We start from the raw sequence: 27896 nt of genomic DNA on the forward strand, positions 1-27896 counted from the left end.
GCGGGCCACGTGTGGTAAGGCCCACGAATCTTTTTAATTTAGGCCTACTCTTTTTTTTTTTCGGCCTTAAAAATCTTATCTGTTGATGATTTTAATGATTTGTAGACCTACTCACATCATTCGATAATATTGGTATAGACCGAAGTCTAATTTATCATTTAGAATAAACTTAGAGAGCACAAAGATTTTCTAAAATTACTCTAGGAGTCTAGATCTAGATTTTAGATAGCTAGCCTAGGCTACGAAAGCATGCCGCCGCGAATCCGGAAGAAAATGGGGAAAAAACTAGGCTAATAAATGCAGAGCATGTTATCGTACTGGAATGACAAAATATTACTAGATCTAGAATCTAGATCTTTGTGCGCGATTATATCTGTGGGGGAAAAAAAAGCCGATATGCCCAAAACAAATTACAGTTTAGACTTTCAATCACCAAAGCGTGAGCTTTCTAGATCTAGGATCTAGCTCTAGTGATCGACGATACCAGATCTAGATCTAGTTCAAGACTTTTATCAAGGGGAATAAAACCCGTCTGGCGTGTTTACGGGAAAAAAAAAAAAAAAGAACAGGTAAGCTAAACAACTGTGTCAAAATGTAAACAGTCATTCTTGACTTCCATTTCTTGGATAACTTAGTGGGTAGACATCTGTATATTAAGTAAAGTAAAAATAAATATTAGTAGCTTCTGTTTATTGACATGGTGAAAGAAGTATAACCGTAATTATTGTATTTGTACCCCAAAAACAATGTGACCCAGTTCTACTAATGTCATGTGACTCTACACGTGGCCAAGATCGCAGAGAAATTACCCATATTGCAACACGAGAATGATGAATTTTTTTTAGCAAAATGGCGGATGTTTAATGTAAGTCGATGAAAATTAAAATGATATATCTGTGCTATCCTGTGTTTTTTGTTAGTGCGACTCTCAGATATTATACAAGTACCGTAGATCTTTGTATGTACTTAGTATTTTAGTAAAGCAATGCATGTGTGCAAAGTAATTGATCATCAAATGTGCCGTTATATCTTTACTATACACAAACCCCGTGTTATTGTTTCACTAATCTATCTACACTAGCAACTTTAAACTGCGTTACTTTCTAAAAGCGAAAATAGTTTTCATGCCATTGTCTTATGATTGAACACACATGTTTATTTTCAGTTATATGCAAATTTGAAAGAAACAACTGCTTCTCGATAAGAATGTTTCGATAAATATTAGATCTATTGATTCTAGGTATCTAAAGTGCTATACGTTGTTACTAAAAATAGAAATGTAGACTTTCAGATAAAAGTTTTAGTTGACCTTACGTCCTCACGTCTACTGTGAAACTCTCGAGATTTTTTCTCTATGGTGTTGTTAGGACATAATGTGTTAAATAGGAGTTAGAGCTAGATTTAGATCTAGTATGGTTCAAAGTTAAATAGATCTAGATTCTAGATCTATTTAAATAGTTATGAAAGTAGGATCTTATATAAATTCTCTATTCAATTTTTTAAATGCATATTATATATTATTATATTTCAACTAAAAAAGGTCTTTATCTTATCATTATTTTTTTCACTCATATGCAAGCCATACAATTTATAATTTTCTTCATAATGACATAATTCTCAATATTACATATTAGCAGTGAAATAGATGTAGAGCTTAATTAAATATTAGCCATTTTATGTAAATGTTTTTGTAAACACATATAATATAATGTGCATATTTAAATAAGTATAGTCAATGGTGGTTTTTTTTAAATAGAAGCTATCTAGATTTAGATCTAGTTATCTAGTTACAACTTACTGTACTTGACAAAATTGTAATAAAAAAGATAAAACAAAAAAAAAAAAGAAAAATCTTTTTTTTTTATTCTAATTAAATTATATGTGCTTTTTGAATTGATTAAAAAATGTTGTCATATAGGTTAAAGTTTTTTTTTTTAATTTAATGTAAATCTAATAATAGTATACTTTGCACTTAGCATGTGTGTCTTCAATTGACTTTCTTTAATATGTTCAACATTTGGGATTTATTTGGTAGTTTGACCTTCAATACTTCTTTTCACCTTCATTCGGGCTCTTTGACCTTGATTTTAACAATTTCTTTTTTTTTAGTCATTTTTTTTTAAGATGCTTTATTATAGGAATAACTTAATCATAGCATATTGATTCTAATTTATTTACGCTAATTTACTCTTAACATTTATCGAAAAGTTATTTTATAATTAAAGCTCATTAAGTAATATTAACAAAATAAAATTATTTTTATCTTATCTGTTCATGTACTGACATTGCTGTAAAAAGATTATAATTCCCTTATGCATATCCATGTGTTTATTTAGATGTTCCTGTTAATTAGAGATTTGTACAAATCTTCTCTCCTGTTGATTTTAGTGTAAATATTTACCTGTGATAAAACTAGTCTTCATTTAGAAAACAATTATTATTCTTTGAACACATACTTTATCATTTCTGTGATTTAAGAAAGATATTTCTATACATTTTCAATTTAAAAATACTAGGCTTAATACATATGGTCCTCTGCAGCCTTTAGAAGACTTACTTGTTTTCACTGTGACCCATCTGCTGGACTTACGCTGTCTGTATTCACATTGTCTATCATGTGTCTACTATGTAGCTGCTTCTCTTTTTGTTTTTAATCATATACAAACATTCACTTTACTGAAATTTGACTGATTCCCAAAAGACCTTAAACCAAAGCATAAAACAAAAACTAAACAAAATTTGCACTGCATACTTTCAGGTACAAAGTTTTCTGTTTATAGGAAAATATTTCAAACATTTAGCTTGACAAGTTTCTTGGTGGAATTTTAAAAAAAAATCACTTTATCCCTTCAGAATGACATGTGTGTATGAAGATAATGGCTCGCACCAAAAAACAGACTTTAGAGAATGCCACTGAACGCAAGCGTCAAATTCAAGAGGAAATCCTCAAAGAAACAGAGGCTAAAAAGTCTAAAGAGGAGTTGTCCACCCATTCCAAAGAACAATTGAGTAAGAAAGATAAGAATTTTTTAAATTTTTTATTTTTTTTTCTGTACTTTCATGTTCCATTACACCTAAGCAGAAAAACCCTAGTTGGCCATCACTCATGCTTTTTTTGTTTTGTTTTAGTAGAGTCTGGCAATTATTTGATTCTTTAACCAAAGAATTAGTTCAGTGGTCTATTTACACACAGGTTCAAAATTATTTTTTTTCTGGAACTATTCTTTTGTTTTTACTAGATGTCAAGTAGTATAAAAATTGACAGTACAGTTGTTGAGTCTCAAAGAGATTACTTCCATTAGCTTTTTTTTTAGAATATTTATCTCCCTTTTACATGTAATGTAATTACTCTTATTACTCTAAATATGGATAATATTTTGGCCAATCAAAAGAAAGGAATCAGAGCAGTAATAGTAGAATAGCCGTGTCTTGTACTTTAACAAAGACATATGCACCAGCTGTGCTAATGGAGACAAGCTTAACTTAACTTTGACACAGGCCAGAGGCAGGATGAAATAATGTTCTTTGTTGATACTTTAGTGGGAGGTTAATGGAGACTTTAACTTTCAAACAGGACTGAGATGGGATGAAATAATGTTCTTTGTTGATACCTTAGTGGGAGGTTAAAGGAGACTTTAACTTTCAAACAGGACTGAGATGGGATGAAATTTTAAAAAAATATTTATTTTTTTTTGTATTGTTGAAGCCTCAGTAGAATGATGTTTACATATGCGCATAATTATTTTGTTGATGCTTTGTCAATTTGTCTGTGAAGTTCAGAAATATTTATGTTTATATCTAACAATTTCTCTTCTTTTTTTTTTTTTTTTTTTTCAGATTGTGCAAAATCAAAAACCATTAAAAACATGAAAATAAACAGTTCAAACTGCGCAGTGAAAGAGGATTTAATCTGTAACGGCTCACACTCCACTAATAGTTCACCCATTAAAAGCGGAGAAGATCTTCCCAAGGCAGTGATATTCATCTCGGATATATGCAGGAATCAAATTAAGACCTGCGGGAGTCAAGAGGAGCTGTGCGATTCATCTAGTAAAGATACACAGACTCAGGGTGTGGCTACTTCGACTGGAGCAGCTGATAAAAGTGGCTCCCCTGAGGTGTTAAAGGGCAGCCCAAAGAGCCCAAGATACTCTGGAAACAAGAAGAATGCTCACAATGCATCATTGGAGACTCTGAAAGCAGTCTCCGAGAAAGTACGAGAAGAGAAGAGCAGGAAGGCAAAAACATTTCAGGGTCTGTTTAATGGCGAGTCTAACATTAGTTGGCCCAGCATGCCAAGCCTTGATTCTGACTCCCATGTTTCGCCTGAAACGTCCCATGTGGAAGATCCTGCTCCTTCTGCCGATGATAAGCTCAAAGTTAACATCTTCACCGAAAACTTGGGGGTAGATTTAGGTAAGAGGGTTCGTTCACCTCGGCGGATAAGTGAGGATATGATAGCACTGCCCATCTTCTCTGCTCGTAAGTGGAGCGCCTCGCCCAAAGAAGTCTCTCACTTGGGCAAACCCAATGAGGATTGCTCAGATGATGACTTACGTCCATCAAAGAATGACCATCAGAGTGATTCATTCAAGTCACCACAGATTGTGTGTCCCGATTCCAACAGAAAAATATATCCCAAAGCCTCTTCTTCAACTCTTGCGTCGTTTCATGCGGAGAACCCTGGAGTAAAAACTATCAATGGTTTGGATGATGATAGAACGAAGGTCACAGCTCCGTGTCACCAATCAGGAGATGCCGATCTAGAAAAATGTAAATCGACAAAAGGTAGCAATGGTTTGAACCACGATAAGAATCCGGTCCAGAACAAAACCAAAGGGAATGAACCCTGCAAAGAGGTTGGAAGATCCCTTCTTTGTGCTATGTTGATAGGAGGCACAGAAGTTGCAGATCATTACACACAAGACCGTGTGAGGTACAGGTCCCATACGTCCGAGAGCTCGGATGTTGATGGAGTAATTGCAAGTCAGTGCTCTAATTCAAACAAAACAGCTCACAATGCTCTGAACACATTGAATAAAGAACAAAAATCAAAGAAAGTCATCTCTTCTAATGAAGGGAACACAGTCAAGAAAAAAGACAATGTTTCTTTCTTGGATAGGGATAATGATAACAATGAACCTAAAAGAATTACTTCAGATTCTAAGTCAGAAGTGAAATATAAAACCATTAACTTTTCTTCGAGGTTGAAAATGTTGAATGAGGATGTATTAAAGCTGCTGGATATCGATACAGCGGCAGATTTTCTAGAGGCAGACTCATCTACTGCTGTGATAACTGAAGACAACGGTTCATCCCCAGAGGAAAAAGAATTGCTGAGAGATGTTGAAAAAGGGCTTTACCGTTTGATTAACTCTCTGGGTGCTAGACTAAGTAACACCAGTGAGGTGATGCCCGACTCAACGCCAGTAGATAAAGAGTTAGTCAGACAGCTAATACAGTCTTGCCCAAAGACATCTCATTGTATTGCATCCAAGTCTGACTCTATGTCTAGATTGGAGCTACTACAGAAGAGGTTAAAGGAGAAATTAGGAAAGGATGAAAATAAATTATCAGAACCTAGAGAGGACGATGTTGAGAAAACTTTAGAGCCTGTAAACATGCTTTCAAATTCAAACAGCATAGCTTCAGTTTCACCTACAGCATCTTCCAATAGCGCGTCACCACGGTTACGGTTAAGTGATAGCTTATCTGAGCTGGATGTCGATGCTATCACTCTAGCAGCTACTAGTGCTGTGCACAATGAGACAGATAGTTCTGGCCCGAGTTCTCCTAAAGATAAGCCAGATATAGATCCAGAAAAAAATTTAGATAAACCAGATAACGCAAAACCTTTGACAAAGTCTGAGGTACCAGACATCTGTAGGAATGATTCTAGTTCTCCTGTAGGCAGTTTTAAACAAAGCAGCAGTAGCTCGCTAAATTGTTCAAAGTCCTTTTCTGTTATATCCACTATAAACTGCAATAAAGAAAACCAAATTAAATCCAAACTTGGTAGCAAGATTCCAGTTCCAGGCACCAGCCATGCTTACAGGTCGTCTAAAAGAACCTGGAGGTTGCCAAGAACAGTTCTAGAACCTAAACCTTTGTCCATTCTTTCCGAGGTGGAAGAGAGCTCTGTAGAGCCTAAAAATATTTTCACATGCCCAAACCTCCAAAAGTATTTGAGCACCCCGTCCAACAGAATGATTGTACCCACAGACAAAAGAGAAGAAATGCAAGCAGCAGACGCCAAAGCAAAAGAGGAAGAAGAAATAATGCAAAAAATCGAAACCCAAGAGGTCAAGCATGAAGAGTCACACACTTTTCAACATGGTGACCCGGATTTTGACGAAGTAGATGGTGTTCTTTTCATTTCTTTTTCTAACGAAACAGAGCTCAAGGCTCATTTGCAGGTTGAGAAGTTATTGGACTGGGAAAAAGATGATACTATGCTCAGAATTTGCAGAGCCAGGGCATTTGAGGAAGCTAAATCTAACAATGAAGATATGCGACAATTTAAATTAAAACAACTCAGGGGTCAGCATATGCGCTGGAAAAAGTATCGTAAGCTCTTTAGTGACGAAGTCGACCGTTTATTAGGTAAAAAGGTCGACGATGAGCCAGAAACTGAAACTCTGGATGTTTCAAGGAAGACTTCAGACAGAACTAAAATAAAAGGCTGGAGAAAAAGACTTTCTAATGGTAAAAGGAAGGTGTCTGATGAAGGTGCGCATACATTCAATGGTATGCCACATCTTGAAAACTCATTTGAGTATGAACAAAATCAGAAACTGTTGCTCAACGAAAACATTTCTCCTGCCTTCAGCCACAAACATCTATTTAGAGCATTGCACATGGACAAGGAAGACTGCATGATTCACCTCAAACTAGGAGGCTGGTCTCCAAGGGGCACCTTGTCAAAGCCTCTGTCCAGGATGAGTGTTGATAGACTGGACAATTCTATGGACAGCTCTTTTGACAGTAGTTTTCAAAGAGATATTAAAAAGGAAATTTTACCTGATTCCTATAATAGTGGTGATAATTTAATAGATTCAATGGAATTTGCAGAGACTATGGATAGTAAAAATTTCCTTTCGAATTGTAACAAGAAGAGTATTAGAAGACAAGATAACCAAGTTATCTACCCTGTGGTATGTACATATTTAAAATATTATATATAATATATATATACAGTAAATATGTCTACAGTATTATTTATTGCTTTTCTTTATTTACACACTTTCCCTTATTGTTATTTCTGGTACCTAATTTGACAAAGTTTTATACAACACCCATTGAAGAGAATAGAGGCATAGTATTTTATTATAAGACCCAATGTTACTGAAGAACAATCTTATAAAATATCTCTTAACAAATAAGTACTCTATAGATAGTCTTTAAAAATTTATATAATATTACATCAGATGAACATACATTAATATATATATATATAGTAGTGAGACTTAATGTGTATCCAAGGTCTGATTGCTTTAACTTTCCTTAATCATTGTTAGTATCCATCAGAACTGGTGTACCCCCTAAAATTGCAATTTGAGCTCGGATTTAAAAGTTGATCCTTTTTTTTCCATGCTGTCACCACCCAATTTTAAAATATTTCAATTTATTGTTAGTTTCTAAAATGACCTTATAAATGACATTAATTAAGTGGTATTTTGATCCATTTTTAAACTTAAAAAAAAAAATCTTTTGCCCATTTTGTGTCAAAGAAATTGTAGCCTAAAATTAAATTCATAATCTATGATCATGGTGTCATGTGTTGTAATAGATCCTTCTTTTCAGTTTAGCATTACAAGACTTGAGCATTGGTTAAATAACAAATTAACTAAATCTTCTCTTTTGTTGAAGTCTTCTCAACGGCAACAAAATGTCAAAACTATAAAAAAAAAAAAAAAAACAGCATCTAAGCTATTAGATAGAAACTGTGTGTATGTTGGTTCTAGATTTGATTACACATTAAAAACAAGAACATTACAATGAAAAGAAGGATCTATTACAACACATGACACCATCAGTTTATTATACAATAAATATATTTGTTGCTCTTGCAAAGTTGTCTAATTTAGCTTAAAATGAGAGAGAGAAATGGAAAGCAATGATAACTACAACAACCACGATCATAGAGTAGGAATCTAATTTTAGGCTACAATTTCTTTGACGCAAAATGGGCAAAAGATTTTTTTTTTTTTTTTAAGTTTTTTTTTTTTTAATCATTTCTCAGAAAGAGTGTGTGAAAACTTTTGAGTTATCATATGTTCTTTAACACAAGGAGGAAAACACCTTAACAGTATTTTAGTGCAGATTTTATTCAACTTGATACCAACATTTTGTATTATTTTTTAGCCTGACAACCTTTTTTTACCTTTGGTCACTGGCTATGATTTCTTATATATTTTAAATTAAAACTAAACAATGACTGTACTGTAGCATGAGGATATAAACAGACAACACACACAAACACAAATGTTTATTTGCTTATGGTGGAAAGTTATACAAATAGTTGGTGATTTTTCTGTGAGTGTTTAATAACCAATTTTTTTTTTATATAGAAAGCAAGTCCTTTCAATGTTTTTGTCTTGTCTAATGAAGAAATAGACAAAGAAAAACAGAATAAAATTAAGCTGATATGGTGGAAAACAGATTCGGATCTGAAATAAAATTAAGCTGATATGGTGGAAAACAGATTCGGCTCTCAACTTTAAGAACCTTTTTTTTTTTTATTTCAAATTGGCTTTTATTGCCATTTTTATTATCATGTCTATTGCCCAAGAATAGAGGAATTCAAAAAAATAAAATCAGAAGCAGCAGACCATTATGGAAAAATCAGGTCAAGCACACTCAGCCCTAATAATGAAAAATAACTTACAGAAGATATGTTCTATATTATATATAATCCATGGATTTCACAAATACACAAGATTATAAACAGAAACATGTGTCACAAAGTAAATTATATTTATAGAACATTTGGGAAAAAAAAAGAAAAGTTTTTAAATACATTTATGCCTATTAATTGAGCCTCCCCCTTCGTAAAAAAGTAGCAAATTATACCTTATCATCCTTAATAACTAAACCATTATCAGTTTAGACATATTATATTATTTATCACTTTTAATGCCCAAGAACAGAGGAATTTTTAAAAAAATCGTTAGTGTCAGACATTTACAATTTACAATTATATTCCATACCTCATGAAATAACTTTCTCTTTGTATTTTTAAGAACTGATCATTGCCTGAGTAATATTTTAAGATCTAGATTCTAGTCTTACAAATAAATTATATAATCATCAATTGTTTAAAATATAGAGTACTAGCCGGACATTACCCTGGCCTCCACTAATCTAGTGATTGGATTTATATCTATGTCAAACTTAGCTAATGTTCCTTTCAAGTTTTCTCTTTCGCCACGAAAATAAAAGTAGTTTTGCGAAATTGTGTTTATATCCTTATCAAATATAAAATATATTAAAACGGGTTTACCCGATTTGTTAAAAGCTTCTTTAATAGAAATAAATTTAGCTATAAAAATGAAAGAAGCTCTAGATGAATGGGATATAAAGTACAATTAAAACATGTTTATCCAATTTGTTAAATGAATGGGATTATAAAGTACATCATGACGTCTAAATTCACAGAGATGTAAGGAATGAAGTTATGTAAAAATGCTTTTGAAACACAAATTTGAAGGTTAATTTTATTAAATAATGAAATCAATAGACTATATTTTGTATTTTCATGTGTCAAAGTAAAAAACTATCTGTGCAAAGTGTAGTTCTTAAAATTAGATCTAGATCTAGATCAGTGGTTCTCAACCTGGGGGTCGAATGACCATTTGCCAGGGGTCACCTAAGACCGTCAGAAAATGTTTTTTCATCTGAAGTTTTTAAAAAATTTATTTAACTTTTTTAACGTGTTGTAACAAGCATATTTGTACCATGCTTGATATGCATATACATTCCCAATAGTGGGGGAAAGGGGCACTATTTAGTTTACATTATTATGACACAAAATATTAAGCGATCGTCAAGCATCAATAAAATAAACTGAAAAGTGGGGGTGACAAATGCATCATTTGTAATGAAGTTCTCTCTGCCATATGTATGAGGCCGAACAAACCTCCGAGCTTTGCGGATAAGGACATATCTAGTATTTTAGTTTTGAAGGCTGATAAAGAGAAAGAAATCCAGACTTAGGTGGAAAAAAAAAACGAATTAAAACATATCAGCCCTTGAAGCTTTTTATTTGATGTCTCTCAGAATCGCCAGAGCTTTGAAATCTCACACCATGCCAAGAGTTAATATTTACAGGGTCCTAACTCTTGGCATGGTGTTATGATTGGAGCCAAATTCTCTACTAAATTTAGTGCAATTTTAATATCTAATGACACTATTCACAGGAAAAAAAAAATTGGAAAAGTAAAAGACCACTTGGAAAAATATTTATGATGTCTTATCTTATCTTATATAATACAGACGTTACTTCAAAAAAGAAGATGATTACGTCCTACGCGTCATGCATTTAGTCATGCATATTAACCAATGACTTAAATTCTGCCAAGTCCCTGGTTTTCCTGGCTAGCTCAGGCAACCCATTTCATGCTCTAATAGCACTAGGGAAGAAGGAGTATTTGTACAAATTTGTCCTACCATATGGGACGAGGAATGTGCCTTTATCTTTGTGTCTTTCAGAGTATTTTATTAAATTTTGTTTTTGTATTTGAAGATTATGGTTCAGTGTTTTATGTATTATTGCTACTTTACTTTTGAGCCTTCTGTCCTGAAGGCTTTCTAAATTTAGTGATTTTACTAAAGGTGTTACTCTAGTCAAATGTGAATATTCGTTTGTTATGAATCATCTGCACAGATGCTGCTGTATTTAAATGTCTGGTACAGAATGAGTCATTATAAGAATGCATAATAACTTACTGTATGATTCATCGATATGCAACAAAGATTCTGCCACAAGCATTACATCAATAGCAAGACAATTAAATATGATTTCTGGATCTATTGTTTGCGGTTATTTGAGATTTTTTCGCGACATCCTCTTACATTTCTAACAACATATCATTGTGAAATGTTTTTTTCTGCCTGTTAGTTATCAAGTCTAAATACAGAAATAAACTTGATGCAGAAGATGTAAATTCATAATCTAGTGAAATGAAAACAAGCTCAACCTTTGCACTTTGGCGTGTTTGAAAATACTGTCGCAACAATTTAGGAGCTTACGTTTACTGTGTCAAAGACTGCTCGTTTTCCAAGCTTAGTCTTTTTTCTTTAAATGTCATTTATGTATGCAACATGAATATTATAAACAGCAATAAAAAACTAAATAAATAAAGGTTATAAAAGATATACTTTAAAAAAAAAATTAAAGCATAAATGTATTTTACACTAAATAAAGCTCTTGCTATATGTTCAGTCTCCAACCATGGAATTAATTAACATCAGTGATCTACATTTTGATAACGATTTCATAACATTAGCTAAATCATATTTACCTAGGCTTATGAACGAAAATTTATGGATGAGGGGTCACCACCAAGTGAAAAATTGTGCAAGGGGGTCGCGGAGCAAAAAAAAAAAGGGTGAGAACCGCTGATCTAGATCCTTTCAATATTTTCTCATGTAAACATGGCATAGATCCATGAAATAGTAATACTTTCATAGAGTTGGGCAATGTTTTCTTTTTGAGGATCTTAAGCTTGTTTCAGGGCTACTTTACACATGCTATAGTTCCAGTTTGTACCCAAGGAACATTTATGCCAAGTTTTATCAAGATTGGTCAAACGGTTATGATTTCTATGAGGGACATAGACCCATACATACATACACCTTACTTTCTGCTTTATATTATAGATATAATTTATTTTATTATATCTAGATATGTTCAAATAAATGAAGTTAAAATGTCTTTTGTTTTTAGTTAACTGAAACAATGGCTATAGATGCTTTGAATGCGTTACAACTTCAAGACATTCAAGGCTGCACCAGGAAGAGAAGTAATAGATCTAGATCTAATAGAAAACGGAAAAGGACATCTTTGGAGTCTAGAGTTGCAAGGAAGAGACCAGAGTCTAATAACCATACATCATCCTTGAAACACGGTGCACCTGCTGTCCGGTCTTCTCCTGCATCTTCTGGCAGCAGTGTCCCGACGGCAGTGTCTGCCCCCACAATGCCACTACTTCGGGATTTTAAAGAAGAGCCGGTGACGGAAGGTGTGGACATAACAGCTGACGGTGTTTCTAGTCCCTCCATTGCTGACACATCATCGCTAAAGTCTTGCAGTAAACCAGGTACACAATGTTTGATAAAAATGTATTTGGATTTCAATGCTGTTGACCTGGTTTGAAACTGAATACACGTGTATTCATTATGCACATGGGAGAAATGAAAAAAATCTTTAGGATAACATTTGTATAATAAACACTCATCCCAAAATTAAATTTAAAAAATGGATTTGCCTGTTGGATAACCGTGTTGATATAAGCTTTGTAAAAAATGTCATAGAATATTGAGAAAGGTAAAAGCATCAAATAGCGCTGAACAAAAACAATTGGTAAAAATATTTCTAATCACACAGATTTGTTGTTGTTTGTCTAGATCTTAAACAAATTTAATTATCCAAACTAATTGATACAATTACACTTTGTATATAAGTTGTTTTTTTTAAGTATTTTTTTTTTAAATTCTTGTTTTAAATGTATTGTTAAAATATTTTTGTGATTAAATTTAAAATAGATCAAAGTAAGTCAGAAAACAATTAAAGCTGATTTTTTGTCATATATATATATATCAGGGCTTTAAAACCATGTCTATATTATTTCCCAGGTTGCCGCTATGGCTGTATCTGTCATCTCTGTTCTGTTGGTGATGTAAACGCTCCAGCTTTAAGCCCCAAGTCCAAGTCTGTGACTGCCTACTGTGAGAAAGAGTACTGCAGGCTTGGCTGCATCTGTGATACCATTGATTCTGAAAAACCAAAGCCGAGTTCCTATCTTAGTGGTAGGCGATCATCCTTACTGCACTTGAGCCAGCACGAACTTGGCCTTCCGGATGACATCAATGACATTCCATATCTTCCGTCCTATAGAAAACGTCCTAAACCAGGAGAACGTTTTTCCAACCTACCTCAGCGTGAGAGAACTCACAGGGCTTCTAAAAACTTGGATGCCATTACAAGAAAAGCTATGATGCTGTATGAAACCAGTGAGATCTACTGTAAAAAGGTGGAGAGAATTAGGAAAAAGGTGAGTAGTTACTTAATAAACTAAGTAAAACCTTTGGGTTACTTTTCTATTTACATATTTGTTTTCTACCTATTTCAAGCTTTTTTGTTAGTCGACCTGATTAAAAGTAAAAGTTCCCCTTTCAGACCTTGCGATCTCCAGGGCAAATGATGTAAAGGTATTCTGTTTCTGTGGCCAACAGTTAACTGGGGTGTCATTTGGCCAGCACAACCACAAACCACCATTACTTTTCCCCTACTAAGGTCAGGTACCCATTAGAGCTTGGTGGACTCAGGGGTGCCCTAAAGATCCTGAAATCCAAAAATCCCAGTCTTTACTAAGATTTGAACCTAGGACCCCATGTTTGGAAACCAAGCGCTTTACAACTCAGCCACCCAACCTTCAGACAACCTAATTACCATCAAGTTATATATTTATAAAAAATATGAATTTCTATTACATTTAGCTAAAGCTTGATTATTTATGTGGCAGACAAAAAAATTGTTACTTGATCATCAGAAAATAAATATATATTAATATTGTGGACAGGAGAATTAGTTATGGCATGTCTCTCACTGTAAGACCAACCTTAAGCTAACCCTATCTTTACACAATTCCTAACACTAGCTTCAAAATTAGTTCTTTAAAAGCCTTACATCTTTTATTCATTACCCCAAAACCTAATTCAGTACAAACTGAAATGAAGCTAAAAATATCCTACAGTTACACATTAACAACTTGTACTTTCTTTGCTGATTGACCAGGAAGGAAATAGTCTTGCCACATTCAGAAAGTTATCTTTAATAGTCCTTTTTTTTTTTAATTGCTCTAGGTTGGCCCCTTCCTTGTTTTTTTTTTCATTTAAAGTATGTAGTTCAAATGTGTAAAAAAAAAAAAAAATAAGATTTATAAATATAAAATTCAAGGTTGTGAGTTTCATCAGATAGTCATTGATTTATGTTGCTTATGTTATTTATTTACTTTCAAATCATTTTGTGATAGAAAATCCCCCCCCCTCCGAGGTTTTGAACAGGGTTCATAGCCACCTTGAAAACCTGGAAAACACCTTGAATTTCATATTAAATTCAAGGCCTTGAAAAAGCCTTGAATTTCGTAAAAAACTGTGAAAAAAACTTGAATTTTAAAACTGGACCTTGAGTTCTTTCCCTCCCGATACCTGGTGTTTATTTTCGTTTTTTTCCCGGTTACATTGAGCTGACCAGTGACGACGCGTCTACACCGCCTTTCACCCACTTGTGAAGCGCGACCTCGTGATTGAAAACGACCTTGGCTCAAGCAAGCATTTCACTTAGCACTATTTTCCTTTCACTGTTACGACTGAAGACGCGCTAGATCTAGTCTGTAGTGACTATTGTCTATAACTAGAGCAATTAGCAGCCTAATGTGAAGGCTACACCCCTCCGGGCCCTCCCTCGCCGAAAATCTTCTTGTTGTAACAGTAAGAGTGACTTCGCGTGGAAAGTCCGTATATCATCTTATTTTTGTGTCTTTCTGAGTATTTTATTAGATTTTGTATTTGGAGATTATGATTCAGTGTTTAAGTATAATTGCTACCGGTACTTTACTTTTGAGTCTTCTCACGATCCATCCTTCTCATCTAGCTAGAAATAGTATCTAGATTTAGATCTAAGTTAGATCTAGTGAAGATAATTCGCGCTTAACCTGAAAACTCCGTGAATTTTAGTTAATTTAAGGATCTAGATACAGGTAGGGGCCTACATCTAATGTCTAGATTGCTCTACAAATACTCTAGATTTACGCTAAATCACTAGAATCTAGTGAAGATAATTCTCTCACTGCCGTTAAAAGTCCGCGAAGTTTAGTGACATTGAGTTAGAATCTATAGAGTCTAGATCTACGATAGATTCAGTGAAGATAATTCGCACACAGCCGTGAAAAGTCCGCCAATTTAGTGACTTAATTAGATCTAGACTGTAGAAGCAGTGACAGCCGTGAAAAGTCCGCGAATTTAGTGACTTAGATCTAGACTCTAGATTTACAGTAGATTCAGTGAAAATAATTCGCACACAGCCGTGAAAAGTCCGCGAATTTTAGTGACTAGATTTACGGTGATTCAGTGAAGATAATTCGAAAAAAGTCCGTGAATTTAGTGACTTAGACTTAGATCTAGACTTAATTTACGCTAATCCAATAGAATATAGTGAAGATAATTCTCTCACAGCTGTGAAAAGTCCGCGAATTTAGTGACTTAAATTAGAGTCTAGATCTACTGTAGATTTAACAAAAATATTTCGCACACAGCTGTAGAAAAGCCCGTAGAGTTATTTTGGTTGTAATGTACTTAAAACTGATGGAAAGCAAGTCAACTGCTATAGTAAGAATGAAATATTTTTTTTACAAATCTAGAGTAGTTTATGCTATTCGGACACCTATAGGCCCAAATTTGAAAGTTTGACTTTGACAGAGCATTATTTTACAATGGTTTGACATAGAAAAGAAAATGACGTATCAAAATCTTCTTTAGTTAAAGGAGAATAAGGATGACTACTTATATTTGTTCCCCTAACCTATATTTGTTATTATATTTAAGGTCAAAGAGACCGTGTGTTTTCATTTAATTCGGACACATTTGACCCACATTATTTGATTCCGGACACCATAATTTATTTCGGACAGTCGCTATATTTAGGCATCAATAAACTCAAATTTTAATTCTATATTAACATTAACTAAATTTTAAGATCCCCAGGCATAGCCCCTCACATTAAATCATTACGATGTTTTCAAACTATGCATAAATACGAACACAAAAAATAAAAATATGAACACACTTATTCTACCAAAATTAGGTCACTGGAATAGTGATTTCTGCACCGACTTTTAGACTTATTTTATGTTTGTTTATTTTATGTGTGTTGAATGTTTGGGGTTTGCATGATTAGATGTGTGTTGAATGTTTGTGTTTTTTTTGTTTATTAATTTAATAAATTTCTAATACTGATGATCTTTTGTAGTATAGTAGGCCCCTACAGGTTACGATAGCCATTCTTGCCTGAGTCCTCTATATTCTCTCTATATAAATCTAGATCTATCTAGTAGGTCTAGATCCTAGCATTTAACTTCATTCAATGTACCAAGCTCACTCCAAACATTTGCCCATTTATTCTCTATTAAAAAAAAAACAACAACAAACGAACAAATATAATATAAGAACATTTTTATTGATGTCCCAAACAGGCTGTCCGAAATAAATTTTGGTAAGAAAATCGTAATTTAATTCGGACATCGTATTAATTTTTTTTTGGTATGGAATTAGAAAACTTGGCTTATGAATCAAATAAATTAGCTCCAAAAACAGAATAAATATTGCCGGGCTCATTAGTATAGACTTAGCCAATCAAAAAATATAGCCTTAACTCTAGGAAGAGGTAAAGTCATCCGGGTAACATAGGAAAAAACAACAACCTGACTAACAAATTTGAAATTCGTTTTTCTTACATAAAAAGATAGCTAAATGGAAGGAAATTGAGTCAGAATCATTGGAAAATGGACAAGCACATTATACAGCGCGCTAGTTTTATAATACATATTAAAATAATTATTTAATGACCACCAAAAACATCGAATGTCCGAATTCATGTAATGTCCGAAATAAATAAACTACTATATGTCAATTTAAGAAAATTTCCAACTTCAGATTGCGACAGTTTTAGCTGAATTACATCTCATATTTTAAAAAAGTTATTCTTCTGTAGTGCAAGCTTGTGTGTGTTTTCTAATGTATTAAAAAGTTGCATTTAAATGCTTAGGAAACACTAGTTTTGTTTTTTTTTTGAGGTATGATTTCAACTTATCGGCATACATTTTAATGTGGGTTTTTAAATTTAATATTTATATATATATATTGTTCTTTTTACATATAAATGTCATATGTATGTAAATATATATACATATATATTGCTTGCTATGGTGCGATGCATACCTTGAAAATCTAAAACTCTACCTTGAAAACCTGGAAAATACCTGGAAAATCATTCATGAAATTGGCTATGAACCCTGTTTGAAGCTTGATACACAAATGTCTTTTTTAAAATAGTCACTGGCTAGTAGTTTTTCAGTCTGAAGAAATCTGCATTAAATTATTACTGTGACAGAAAAGTATTTATTGAAAAAATACACTATTAAGTATTGTAATAACTTAAGTGAGGCAACTCAACGAGGTACATCGATATTTATTGACAAGACATCACAGTTACACAAACAACATCTATCTTAGGCACAATCTCTCCATATTGGCTCTCTACTTGGGCGGAAATCTCGTTAGTCTCTTCATGTCAACATCCTGTTCTAGTTTGGTTACTAGAAGTGCGCATCTCTGCACTAGCCTGGATGGTGGTGCGCATGGAAAAGTCATAACAGTATAAACAAATAAAATCAAGAAGAAAATAAAAATATTTTTAAAAAAGCACAACAAAGCTTATATTAAGTGTAGTTGTATGAATAAGTTTGGATCAGTCGTGTAGCTATATTTGTAATAGATCTAGACTAACAATAATAAATCTGTGCTATTTACTAGAAATATTTTACCAATTGTTTTTTGTTTAGCGCTATTTCATGCTTTTAGCTTTCTCACTACGCTCTGATCACTTGTCTGGACCAGTTGGAAAGGGGCGGGAGAAGAAAGAACGGGGTATCATGGTGATCACTTTTAAATGTATTGTAATAACTTAAGTGAGGCAACTCAACGAGGTACATCGATATTTATTGACAAGACATCACAGTTACACAAACAACATCTATCTTAGGCACAATCTCTCCATATTGGCTCTCTACTTGGGCGGAAATCTCGTTAGTCTCTTCATGTCAACATCCTGTTCTAGTTTGGTTACTAGAAGTGCGCATCTCTGCACTAGCCTGGATGGTGGTGCGCATGGAAAAGTCATAACAGTATAAACAAATAAAATCAAGAAGAAAATAAAAATATTTTTAAAAAAGCACAACAAAGCTTATATTAAGTGTAGTTGTATGAATAAGTTTGGATCAGTCGTGTAGCTATATTTGTAATAGATCTAGACTAACAATAATAAATCTGTGCTATTTACTAGAAATATTTTACCAATTGTTTTTTGTTTAGCGCTATTTCATGCTTTTAGCTTTCTCACTACGCTCTGATCACTTGTCTGGACCAGTTGGAAAGGGGCGGGAGAAGAAAGAACGGGGTATCATGGTGATCACTTTTAAATGTATTTATTTTTTAAAATGTGAACGACCTGAATTTGAACTCGTGGGCTAAATAAAGCCTTTTCGGGATTGTCAAGCCAACACAGTAACCACTCTGTTAGTGAATAGCTTATTAACATGAAAGATTGTATTGTTTCTCTTGTCCTATTTCATGCTTGTTTTCACTAAGCCTCAGACAATGACCTATAAAGAAAATAATTCAGCTTATACAACACTTCAGTCAAGTACCATTTCTTTCCCTTGTTTGAGATACCAAACAAAATAATTAACTACCAATAGTTAATTAACTAATTGGTTAATTTAAAAAAAAATTATTCTTGTGTTGTCAAGTAAAAGAAATAATTGTGCAAAATTTGAACTTGATATGAGATAAGGTGTGAGAGAAAGAACATGTACCAGACTGACAGAGTGATTTGATAACAGCTTTGTAAAAACAGTATCCTTATTTAGTATAATTTATTTAGTATTTTTGTCTTCTTAATATTTATTGAACTAATATGCTGTTCTATATCTTATCAGCCAGAGAACTTGTCTAGTCCAACAGTTTTACCTTCGGTCAGTTCTTCACTCCAGAGCAGCCCCAGTGATTCAGAGCATAAATCTTTTTCTTCCAACTCGAAAGATGAGTTTGAAATTTGTACAGAATATGCTGAGGAAGATGACAGCTTTGCATCTTTTCCTGAGTCCATTTGCAAAACAGAGACTTTGGATTCAATGGATACCAGCACCCCAGTCATGCAGGTCAGGATTCATAGAATCTGATCATAAAAATAGTCTGGATTTATCTGGCATTATCATAGTTTATTTATTATTGTCAGGTTTTTCTTATGATTTTTGGGGGGTTCCAGGAAAACATTTTTTTTTTAAGATTTCCATAAACTTAAAAAAAGAAGAGTAATAGGTAATTATAAATTAGTTATGGGGAAACAAAAGTAGCTTTAGGAATTCAAAACAGGCTGCTAGGCAGATCAATATCAAAGATTGAACAAAAAAAATAATCCTTGCAGCCTGCACCCTTAATGAAATAGACTATTTAGTAAAGAATTGCGTATTGATGAGACACACATTTATATACATTCTGCTACTTCTCAAATTCTGGAACAGGGAGATAACTCATTTGTTTCACTAACAATATTTCAATCTGGTCAAGTTCATTCTATTTTTCTTTGTGAATCAGTTTTTTTTGTATTATAAGAACTCTAGAAAGGAGCACATTGCATTTTCATTAATTTAGATCAATCAAACTTTTTTTTCTTTTTTTATCACAATTATTTAGAATTTAAAAATGAAATTTTTTTTTTATTCATTCACAGCAAAAACCTATTCCCCGTTTTTCCCAGTCCATTGTTGATGTCGATGATATTATAAAAATTATACCTGTGATGGAGCCATCGGCTCACAAAAGGTAAAAGTTTTTCATTGTTCTTTTTTTTTTTTTATATTATAGTGTTGAAATATTGTCATGAAAATTTTTTAATTTAAACGTTTTCTAACCTAATTTATATATTACAATATCAATAGCTGCATTGCTTTAACGTGATGGGGTTGTTAATTCCTGTAAGCTTAAAACCGTTGTACTAATCTTTCATGCGCTTTTTACCTTATGTTTTGCAGAAAGAGAAAGAGTCATCCTTTGTCCAATGAAATTTTTACTTCTTCAACTTGCGCCAGAGCTCAGCCATTCAAAAGCCAACTGCTAGTCAAAGACAAAATTTGGGCAAGAAAATCTATTGACTGTCTACATGCTAATCCGTCTTCTAAATTTGTTGACATTAATTCTGGGTTTGAACCCAACAAAACTGATTGTGATAATCTTCAAAAAGATACGGACCATGTGACTTTTTCAGAATATGCTAAAGCACCATCAGAAAGTGCTCCTTCAAGCTCAGGTGTACCATCAGTAAGTCCTATAGGAGGAATCACATCAGAAAATATTTCTATTATTTCAAAAGCACCTTTAACAAAAAGTGCTTCCGCAATAACCAAAGTTTCCTCAGATGCTCTTATGGAGAATAGTTTAAATAAAAATGTGGAGTCAAATTTAGCAGCTAGAAAATCAGGCAAAAATCCTAAACAACTTGAAAACTCCATTCCAAACGAAACTGCAACTTTAAAGCAGCAAACATCACCTCAGGGTGCCCTCGTCAACTCTGGCAGCCTCTTTGGGGCACCCAAGCAACATCATGGATGGCACACCTCTATGGTTTGCCTCAAAGCTAGGGCTCCTCCAAAGCTCCAAAACCTTTCTGAGGACGACATCCAGGAGGAGGATGAGGTGAAGCTGCTGGAGTTTGCTGCCAACTGCAATTGGGAAGGCGCCAAGAAGGAGATTCTTGGAAAGGTTGCTCAGTGTCTCACTCGTGGCCAGTACCCACAACCCAGAACTATGAATGTTTGTGAATTTGTTGTCGAAATTTTGCCTAAAGCTCAGCAGCCCAGTCTTATTCCCCCTGAATTGAGGTCAAAGTTGCCAGATCAGATGTTTTCGATTAGAGTCCGCATCACACGAAGAGAGCAAATGGCAAATGATGTAGACATCGAGCAACCAGTAATAGACCTTAGTGACTCATCTCCTGTGAAAAGAAATGGACAGGGCAAGCAGCAGCAGTCACTTTTAAATACCAGTTTAACTGAGCCAACCACTTCATCCTCTATTGGCATTTCTGGCTTGAGTAAACTGTGTATCTCTAACCCACCCATCTCTCTCTCCAAGCCAGATTCGAATGTAACATACAGACCTGTTGGCTTCATACTCCAAGCTTCTAATGCCCCTACTAATTTGGAAACAACCACTTCTAAAAGCAAATCTCTGTTGGGTAACACAATAGTCCTCAGCAAGCAAGATCCTTTCTCCCTAACTTCATCAGGTACCCAGACATTGGTCAAGCCCAAAGGGCTAGTCATGATCCCTGGCTCTGTGGACGCCTCTAGCAGTACCCAAGTGCCTTCCTCACAAGGACTCAAGTGTCCCGCCAACAAAACTCAACTCCTTGTGTCGCAGAGTAATTTCAAGCATATGAAATTGCCCAAGAAGCCAGGCAGTATAGTAGAGGTTATTGTGGAACCTCCCATTGGAAAGCAAATCATCTCTGTCCCTATAGCTAAAGGGAAAATGGCCAAAGGAAATCAGAGATCTTTGTTGAGTGTGCCCATCACTCACGTGCTACCTCAGTCTTCTCTCAAAGGTAAATCCAGCCTGCAGAGTGGGCAAAAGCCCAATACCAGTCGGGGAAAAGGAACATCCTCTGCTGTATCTCATGAAAGTAAGAAAGAATCCACGCCTTCCCCCTTATCAAAATTGGAAGGCTGTAAAGAAGAACAAACAATTTTGGTGTTTGAAGCTACTCACCTTAAATCATCTAACGAGTCATTGTTGGTAAAGCAAGAGAATATGGCTGATGACCTAGATAAAGTTGCTGCTAAAGTTTCTCCCGCTGGCTTCACGCCTATAGTTAAGTTAGAAAACAAACAGTGGCAGCATATGAGTGAAACTAAAACCCAGAAGCCAATAAACAACAACGATGACCCACGTACAAGTGCACCTCATGGCACTGATGCTGACTCCATTCCAAACATTCTTCCAGCTGGCATTAAAGAACAAATTCCATCACAGCCAGCAGACGTTTCACAGCAATGTGAAAGACGTCGTCTGTCTGCGGGCGATAGCATCACGTTGAATGAAGACAGCAATGTATCTGCTCACAGTGACTCGTATATCCATACTAGGTCAAGTCCTGCTGGACTAGTGGATAGACCTAAAAGTGTGATGTCCACCTCTATATCAACAGCATCCACGGATGATATATTGATAATGCTCAGTTCTGATGTAAGTTATGTTACATTCATTTATATAAATATATATATATATACATTTGTTATATATATATTCTTTGGTTGAGAACAAAAAGCATTGCGCAATAACAAGTCATTGTTAGTTGTTACTCTGAAGATCATGTTTTGTAATGCTTATGTGGCCCAAAGTATGTCTCACGGGCCATGATCGGGCTGTGACACAGTGCCATCAAGCCCCTCGATCCTTCTACTCATAGTGCGTATCTAAGCCCTAGAGGATGTTTCATTGGATTCAACAATTTTTGGCTGTGATGTGGTCAGTGGTACTTGTGTCACAGATTTATGTGGCCCCCTATTTCAAAAATGGTTGGTCTCCACTGACCTATGATGCCACATTTTCTTATGTGCAATTTATTGGTGAACCATTGAAATGTTGTGCTCTGTTTGGCACATTAAGTAATAAGTACAATTACTTACAAGTACAATATTAGTTACAACTACAATTAGTTATAAGTAAAATTATAAGTACAGCAAGTTATATTAAAATTAACAAGTACAATTAGTTGTAAGTACAATTTTAAAAAAAGTACTATTGTCGTGTATATTTCAGGAAGAGATAGATGTTTGTGATACAGGTGTCCCTGAAGAGATACAAAAAGAGGAAAACTGTCAGCCATTTGTTGCACAGACCTACTTGGTGAGTCTTAAGGTGCAGTTGGGCCTAGTTGTCTCACTGAACTGTTCACACATAATTATTTCTGTTACAAAATATTTTGTTTACAACCTGCATAAAGATACGTATGTATATGGCTCTTAAGCAAAGCATTTAGAAAGATACATATTATTTGTTATTGTTTTGTTAACTTGTATTGGCTGCTTGACAGAAGGATGTTTTGGTTTGAGTGACATATTTCTATTTTCTTAGAAGATTGAAAACATCTCTTTTTTTTTAAGCTCATTCAAGAAACAGCTCCAGTTAAAAAAGAAAGTAAAAATTTTTCGACCACCAGGTTAACGCGTCACAATCATTTGTGAGTACAGTTTTAAGCAATTAGATTTACTCTAGAGATCTGACTTAGTGTAAGAGAATGTAATAAATTGCCCATATCTGTTTTGTTGAGTCATGTAACTGTATTGTATGCATTTGAAATGGGTTTTATAATTGGCCTTATCTTGGTTTAGAAGAGTGATGTTGTAAAATTTTTTCTTAGTGTCAAATTTCAGAACACTTTATCAGATATCATTGTCCTTATCCTTAGAATAAAAATCATCAAGAGGACCGTTATAATGATCGCGAAAGATATTCTTTTAACGAGTGTTGGTAAAATGTCATTTGCCTAGTTCTCATAATAATTTTGTATTGAGTAATCTCTTCTTTCAGGCGTACACTATTCATAGTGTTGTACATTGTCCTCGCAGTTACTTTCTACCAATGTACTCTTGTGTTTGTTAATGAATAAAAACAAACTCTTGATTGCAAGAAGTATTGCAGTGACATTTTTTAAAGAATCTTAATCATGATAATCTTGAAGTATTGTCTTTTCTTTTTTAATAGCATAGTGAAAATTATCCCCAGCCCTCTCCCCTATTTCCCAAACACAGAGAACTCTTGTCACCATATTCTTATTGTATTAACTCTTTCTCTCCATAATTATTTACCACATTCTAGTGGAATCAACGTTGGTATCATCAGTTAGGAGAGAAAGAGTTAATATATTTCTCCTGTTCAAATTTCCAAATACTCCCTGTCTTAAGATGTACTGCCCCTGTCTTAGGATGTCTTGTCCCTGTCTTAAGATGTATTGTCCCTGTCTTAAGATGTATTTTTCCTGTCTAAAAATATATTTTTCCTGTCTTAAGATGCATTGTTCCAGTCCTTAAGTCATTTTATTTTCCAAAATATTACTATTAAATTTAAATTGTTTTAACAAAATGAATTTCTTGTCCATATGAGGTTTGTTCTGTGGCCTTTTATGTCTTTGAGAGATACTATTTTCCTTTTGCAACTTCTTGTGTGACTAAAGATGCCAATCCTTGATACACAGCTGCAGTCACAGGTTGGGCATCTGTAATCACAAGCAGCTGTTACATTTTCACCCTTCTTTCTATTACTGTTGTGTATGGCATCTGAGTTTTGTTACATTTAGAATAACTTTGTTTCTGGCCCATGAGTTTTGTTACATTTAGAATAACTTTGTTTCTGGCCCATGAGTTTTGTTACATTTAGAATAACTTTGTTTCTGGCCCATGAGTTTTGTTACAATTAGAATAACTTTGTTTCTGCCCGATATAGGGAGAGGATGAGGAGGTCCAAACTGAAAGCTCTCTTTGAGGATCTGCAAGTGGAAGTATTTAAAGAAAATGGTTTGCCTGAAGATCATGTCATGTCTAAGGCTAATGTCCTGATTGAGGTAAAGAAACCACCCAGCTCTATCTAGTATCTTCATTCACTCATTTTATTTTTTTAACCATTGACTGTTTTTGCAAAATTTATATCAACTCACTGTCTGTCTGTTTGGTAAAAAAAAATTTCCCCCATTTCCCATTCTCAGTTCAAGTTAAAACTTTGCACAATTATTCATTGAACCTGACAAGACATGAACCAATAATAAAAAAAAAATTAAACCATTAGTTGATTAATTGTTGTTGATTAATTATTTTGTTTGATTTCTATTTAAGGGGAATAAATGCTACTTAATGAGAGATGTGGATATATATATATAGTCCCCTTAATATGTTTTGACACATTTTTTTCTCCCACTTCCCATTCTAGGATCAAATTGAAATTCATATAATTATTCATAGTCAATAACAATACATGAATCAATTGAAAAATTAACCATTTAGTTAATCATTTAGTACTTTTTAATTAATTTTGTTTTATATAATAGAAAGGGCGCTAAACTTTGTATTTTTTCAGATAAATGGGAATTAATTAGTGGTTATTTAGCCTTTGATAAGCGTTGGTTTTAAAACGTATTCTTTTTTCTATTGCTCGTTAGAACATAGAGAAACCAATATGATTTATGTACATATCTGTTACAGGCTAGAAAGGTGATCCTCAAGCTGTGCAAGGAGGTTAAGAAAGGAGACAGCCAGCGTAGAATGTATCAGAAGAGGAATCATGAATTGAAACTCGCTCTGAGGATTTTACAAAGTAAGTTTCAATGTTAGCCATTGAATCTTAAGAACGCATAACGTTTTATATCCGTGATGCCCAAAATATGACCCGCGGTCCAGACATGGGTTTCCATCCGTACCTGCAAAATGTCTGCAAAAAGTGTAGAAAATCCCCTTACTCCTTTTCCTAAAAAAAAAAAGTTGATAATGTATCTTTACCTAAGTTAGGGCCCTCACTTTTTCTCTGATGGATTGGGACGGTGGTATTTAACCTATTTGTGCATTATGAAATTGAATGTAGAATCTACCATTAAAATTGGAGAGATCTAAAGGATGCTAAAGAATTCTGTTGCATAAATCTTAACATAAACAGTTTAATGAAGTGATTATTGTCAGGATGCTAAAGAATTCTGTTGCTTTTAGGATCCCCCTGAAAGTTTCAGAAGTCCCAAGCCTACAGATATGTTAGCTATTTCTTGCAATTTTCAAGCCTCTTTTCAGCACTGACCTTATCGGGTGCTTTTTGAAATGCAAGTAATCTTACCACAATGCTTTTATTTGTTGTAAATGAAGGAATTTCAACAAGATTTTTCACATCATATTTTAATGTACTCATTGACTTTTTGTTTTTAAACTGAAATGAAGTGGCCCTGGGAATGCTTAAATAATAATGTTGAGAATCTAAAAGAATTGGAATATTTGGTGTTCTATTTTTTGTTTAGCAAGGATTAGATCAACCCACTCTTGTCTGTCTGGTACAAAATTTTTCATTTGTTATTTCTCCTATTGCCCATTCTCGGATCAAGATGAAACTTTGCACACAATTATTCATTGTTCCTAACGAAACGTGATTCAACATAAAAAATTAATCAATAAATTAATTAATTAGTGATAATTAATTTTGTATGACATTGGGAAAGGGAAATAAATCCTACAGTATTGAGATAAAAATGGCTATAAAATGTTGAGCTATCCCCTTTTATAATCTTTAATTTTTATTTTTTTTATAATTTGCTTTTTTTTTTTTTCTAACAGCAGATATGTCCAAGAAAGAGAAAGTGCCAACTGACGAGCCAGTCCTACCTGTGAGCGACTCATCATCATTGCAACCTGGCCAGGACAAGGTGGATAAGGACGATTGTGTGGACTTGGTGTCCTCAAGCTCAGAGGACCAGGCCGATGAAAATCTAAGTGACCATGATATGGAATAAATTCATGAAAGCTCAAATGACCAATGACCAGTAGATGCAAAACACTATACGAAGGGAGATAATGTAAAAAAAAAAAAAAAAAAAGAAAAATATATATGTTCTTGTTTTGTTGTCTATAGTTGTAAATTGTTGATCACATGACCAATGTATGCTGTATCAGCATGGCAATCATTGTGTGCCTAAGGATTCCTGTTACACAATTTTTGTTTTGATAGTTCATCTCTGAGAGAAACACAATTTTTGTTGTTTTTTTTTAGCTCATTTCTGAGGCTGCACTATTCTGTTTCATCAATGTAATATATTTATCTGTGTTTGAATCTCGGCCCCTTGTGTAGTCCACAAGAGTAGAGAGGCCCACGCAAACACAACTCTCATTTTGTTGTATTGTTTATATTCATTTTACTTGATACATTCTTGTCAAATAAACTCAAATTGTATGCTGCTTTTTTTTTTTTTCTAAGTCTTAAAACTATTGAACAGTTACTTAAAGTTGTATGTAGCCCATGGAAATGAATATTTTTTGTGTGAGTGTATAATAGCGTCTTTCATTTCTTCATGACTACAGGCAGCATTCTGTATTTTCTTACGCTGGATCCAAGGCTAACAGAATGTTCTATGTATTTGATGTCATCCACGTTGATTGGCTATAATTAAATTATTGAAGACATAATACATCACACAGTGTTTAGAGTTTTCTTCTTATATCTTAGACCAGTGTTTCCCAATCTTTTTCCCTTAACGGAACACTTCACACATTCTGAGTATTTAGCAAACACTTTGCTTATTTTATTAGAGAGATTAATTCACGTTATGGCCTACTAGTTAATTATTCCAGTAGTTCGTGGAACACCTGTTAAGGCCTCGTAGAACTCTAGGGTTCTGCCGAACACAGTTTGGGAAACGCTGTGCTAGACATCAGTACTCTATTTTTTTAAACAGCTCATCCTGAGGGATTAGAGAAACATATATAGCAGCAACTATGTTCTGCACCAACAATAGAAGAAGGAAAAAAAAGTAAAGTTCCCTCTTTCAGATCATGCTGCCTATAGGGCATATGATGTAACAGTCATCTGTTTTTTTTGGCCTACAGTTAACGAGGGTGTCATGTGGCCAGAACAATGACCAACTTTTTCTCCAACTAATGTCAGGTACCCATTAAAACTGGGTGGAATTAAGGCGCCCTAAAGATCCGAAAATTAAAAATCAGATTCAGCATTAGGATTTGAACCTGGAGATTCCCGCCCCCCCCCCCTTTCCCAGTTTGGAGTCCAAGTGCTTTACTGTTCAGCCACCATGC

At 34.2% G+C, this 27896-nt stretch overlaps 1 protein-coding gene across 2 annotated transcripts; it reads left to right on the plus strand.

Moving 5' to 3' along the window:
* Positions 1-697: 697 nt before the first annotated feature.
* LOC106054710 (uncharacterized) lies at positions 698-27271 on the plus strand. Of its 2 annotated transcripts, none has more exons than XM_013210698.2 (13): positions 698-865; positions 2854-3009; positions 3838-7154; positions 11948-12320; positions 12856-13274; positions 18996-19217; positions 19790-19881; positions 20091-22302; positions 22879-22965; positions 23223-23299; positions 24562-24679; positions 25314-25425; positions 26427-27271. In XM_013210698.2, the coding sequence occupies exons 2-13, from the start codon at positions 2868-2870 to the stop codon at positions 26597-26599; spliced, it is 7344 nt and encodes a 2447-aa protein (XP_013066152.2). In that variant the 5' UTR covers positions 698-865; positions 2854-2867; the 3' UTR covers positions 26600-27271. The 2 variants fall into 2 exon arrangements, with proteins under 2 accessions (XP_013066152.2, XP_013066150.2); XM_013210696.2 differs by having other exon boundaries at positions 701-865; positions 26424-27271.
* The last annotated feature ends 625 nt before the right edge of the window (positions 27272-27896 follow it).

The sequence above is a fragment of the Biomphalaria glabrata genome, chromosome 8 (genome assembly GCF_947242115.1).
Source record: "Biomphalaria glabrata chromosome 8, xgBioGlab47.1, whole genome shotgun sequence".
NCBI lineage: Eukaryota > Metazoa > Mollusca > Gastropoda > Planorbidae > Biomphalaria > Biomphalaria glabrata.

What these genes read in the sequence shown, in the direction of transcription:
- LOC106054710 (XM_013210696.2), top strand. Translation starts at nt 2,868, where the DNA reads ATGAAGATAATGGCTCGCACCAAAAAACAGACTTTAGAGAATGCCACT. An exon ending in TTAACGCGTCACAATCATTT is followed by an intron (nt 23,300 to 24,561) that starts GTGAGTACAGTT and finishes TGCCCGATATAG; the next exon opens with GGAGAGGATGAGGAGGTCCA. An exon ending in AGGCTAATGTCCTGATTGAG is followed by an intron (nt 24,680 to 25,313) that starts GTAAAGAAACCA and finishes TATCTGTTACAG; the next exon opens with GCTAGAAAGGTGATCCTCAA.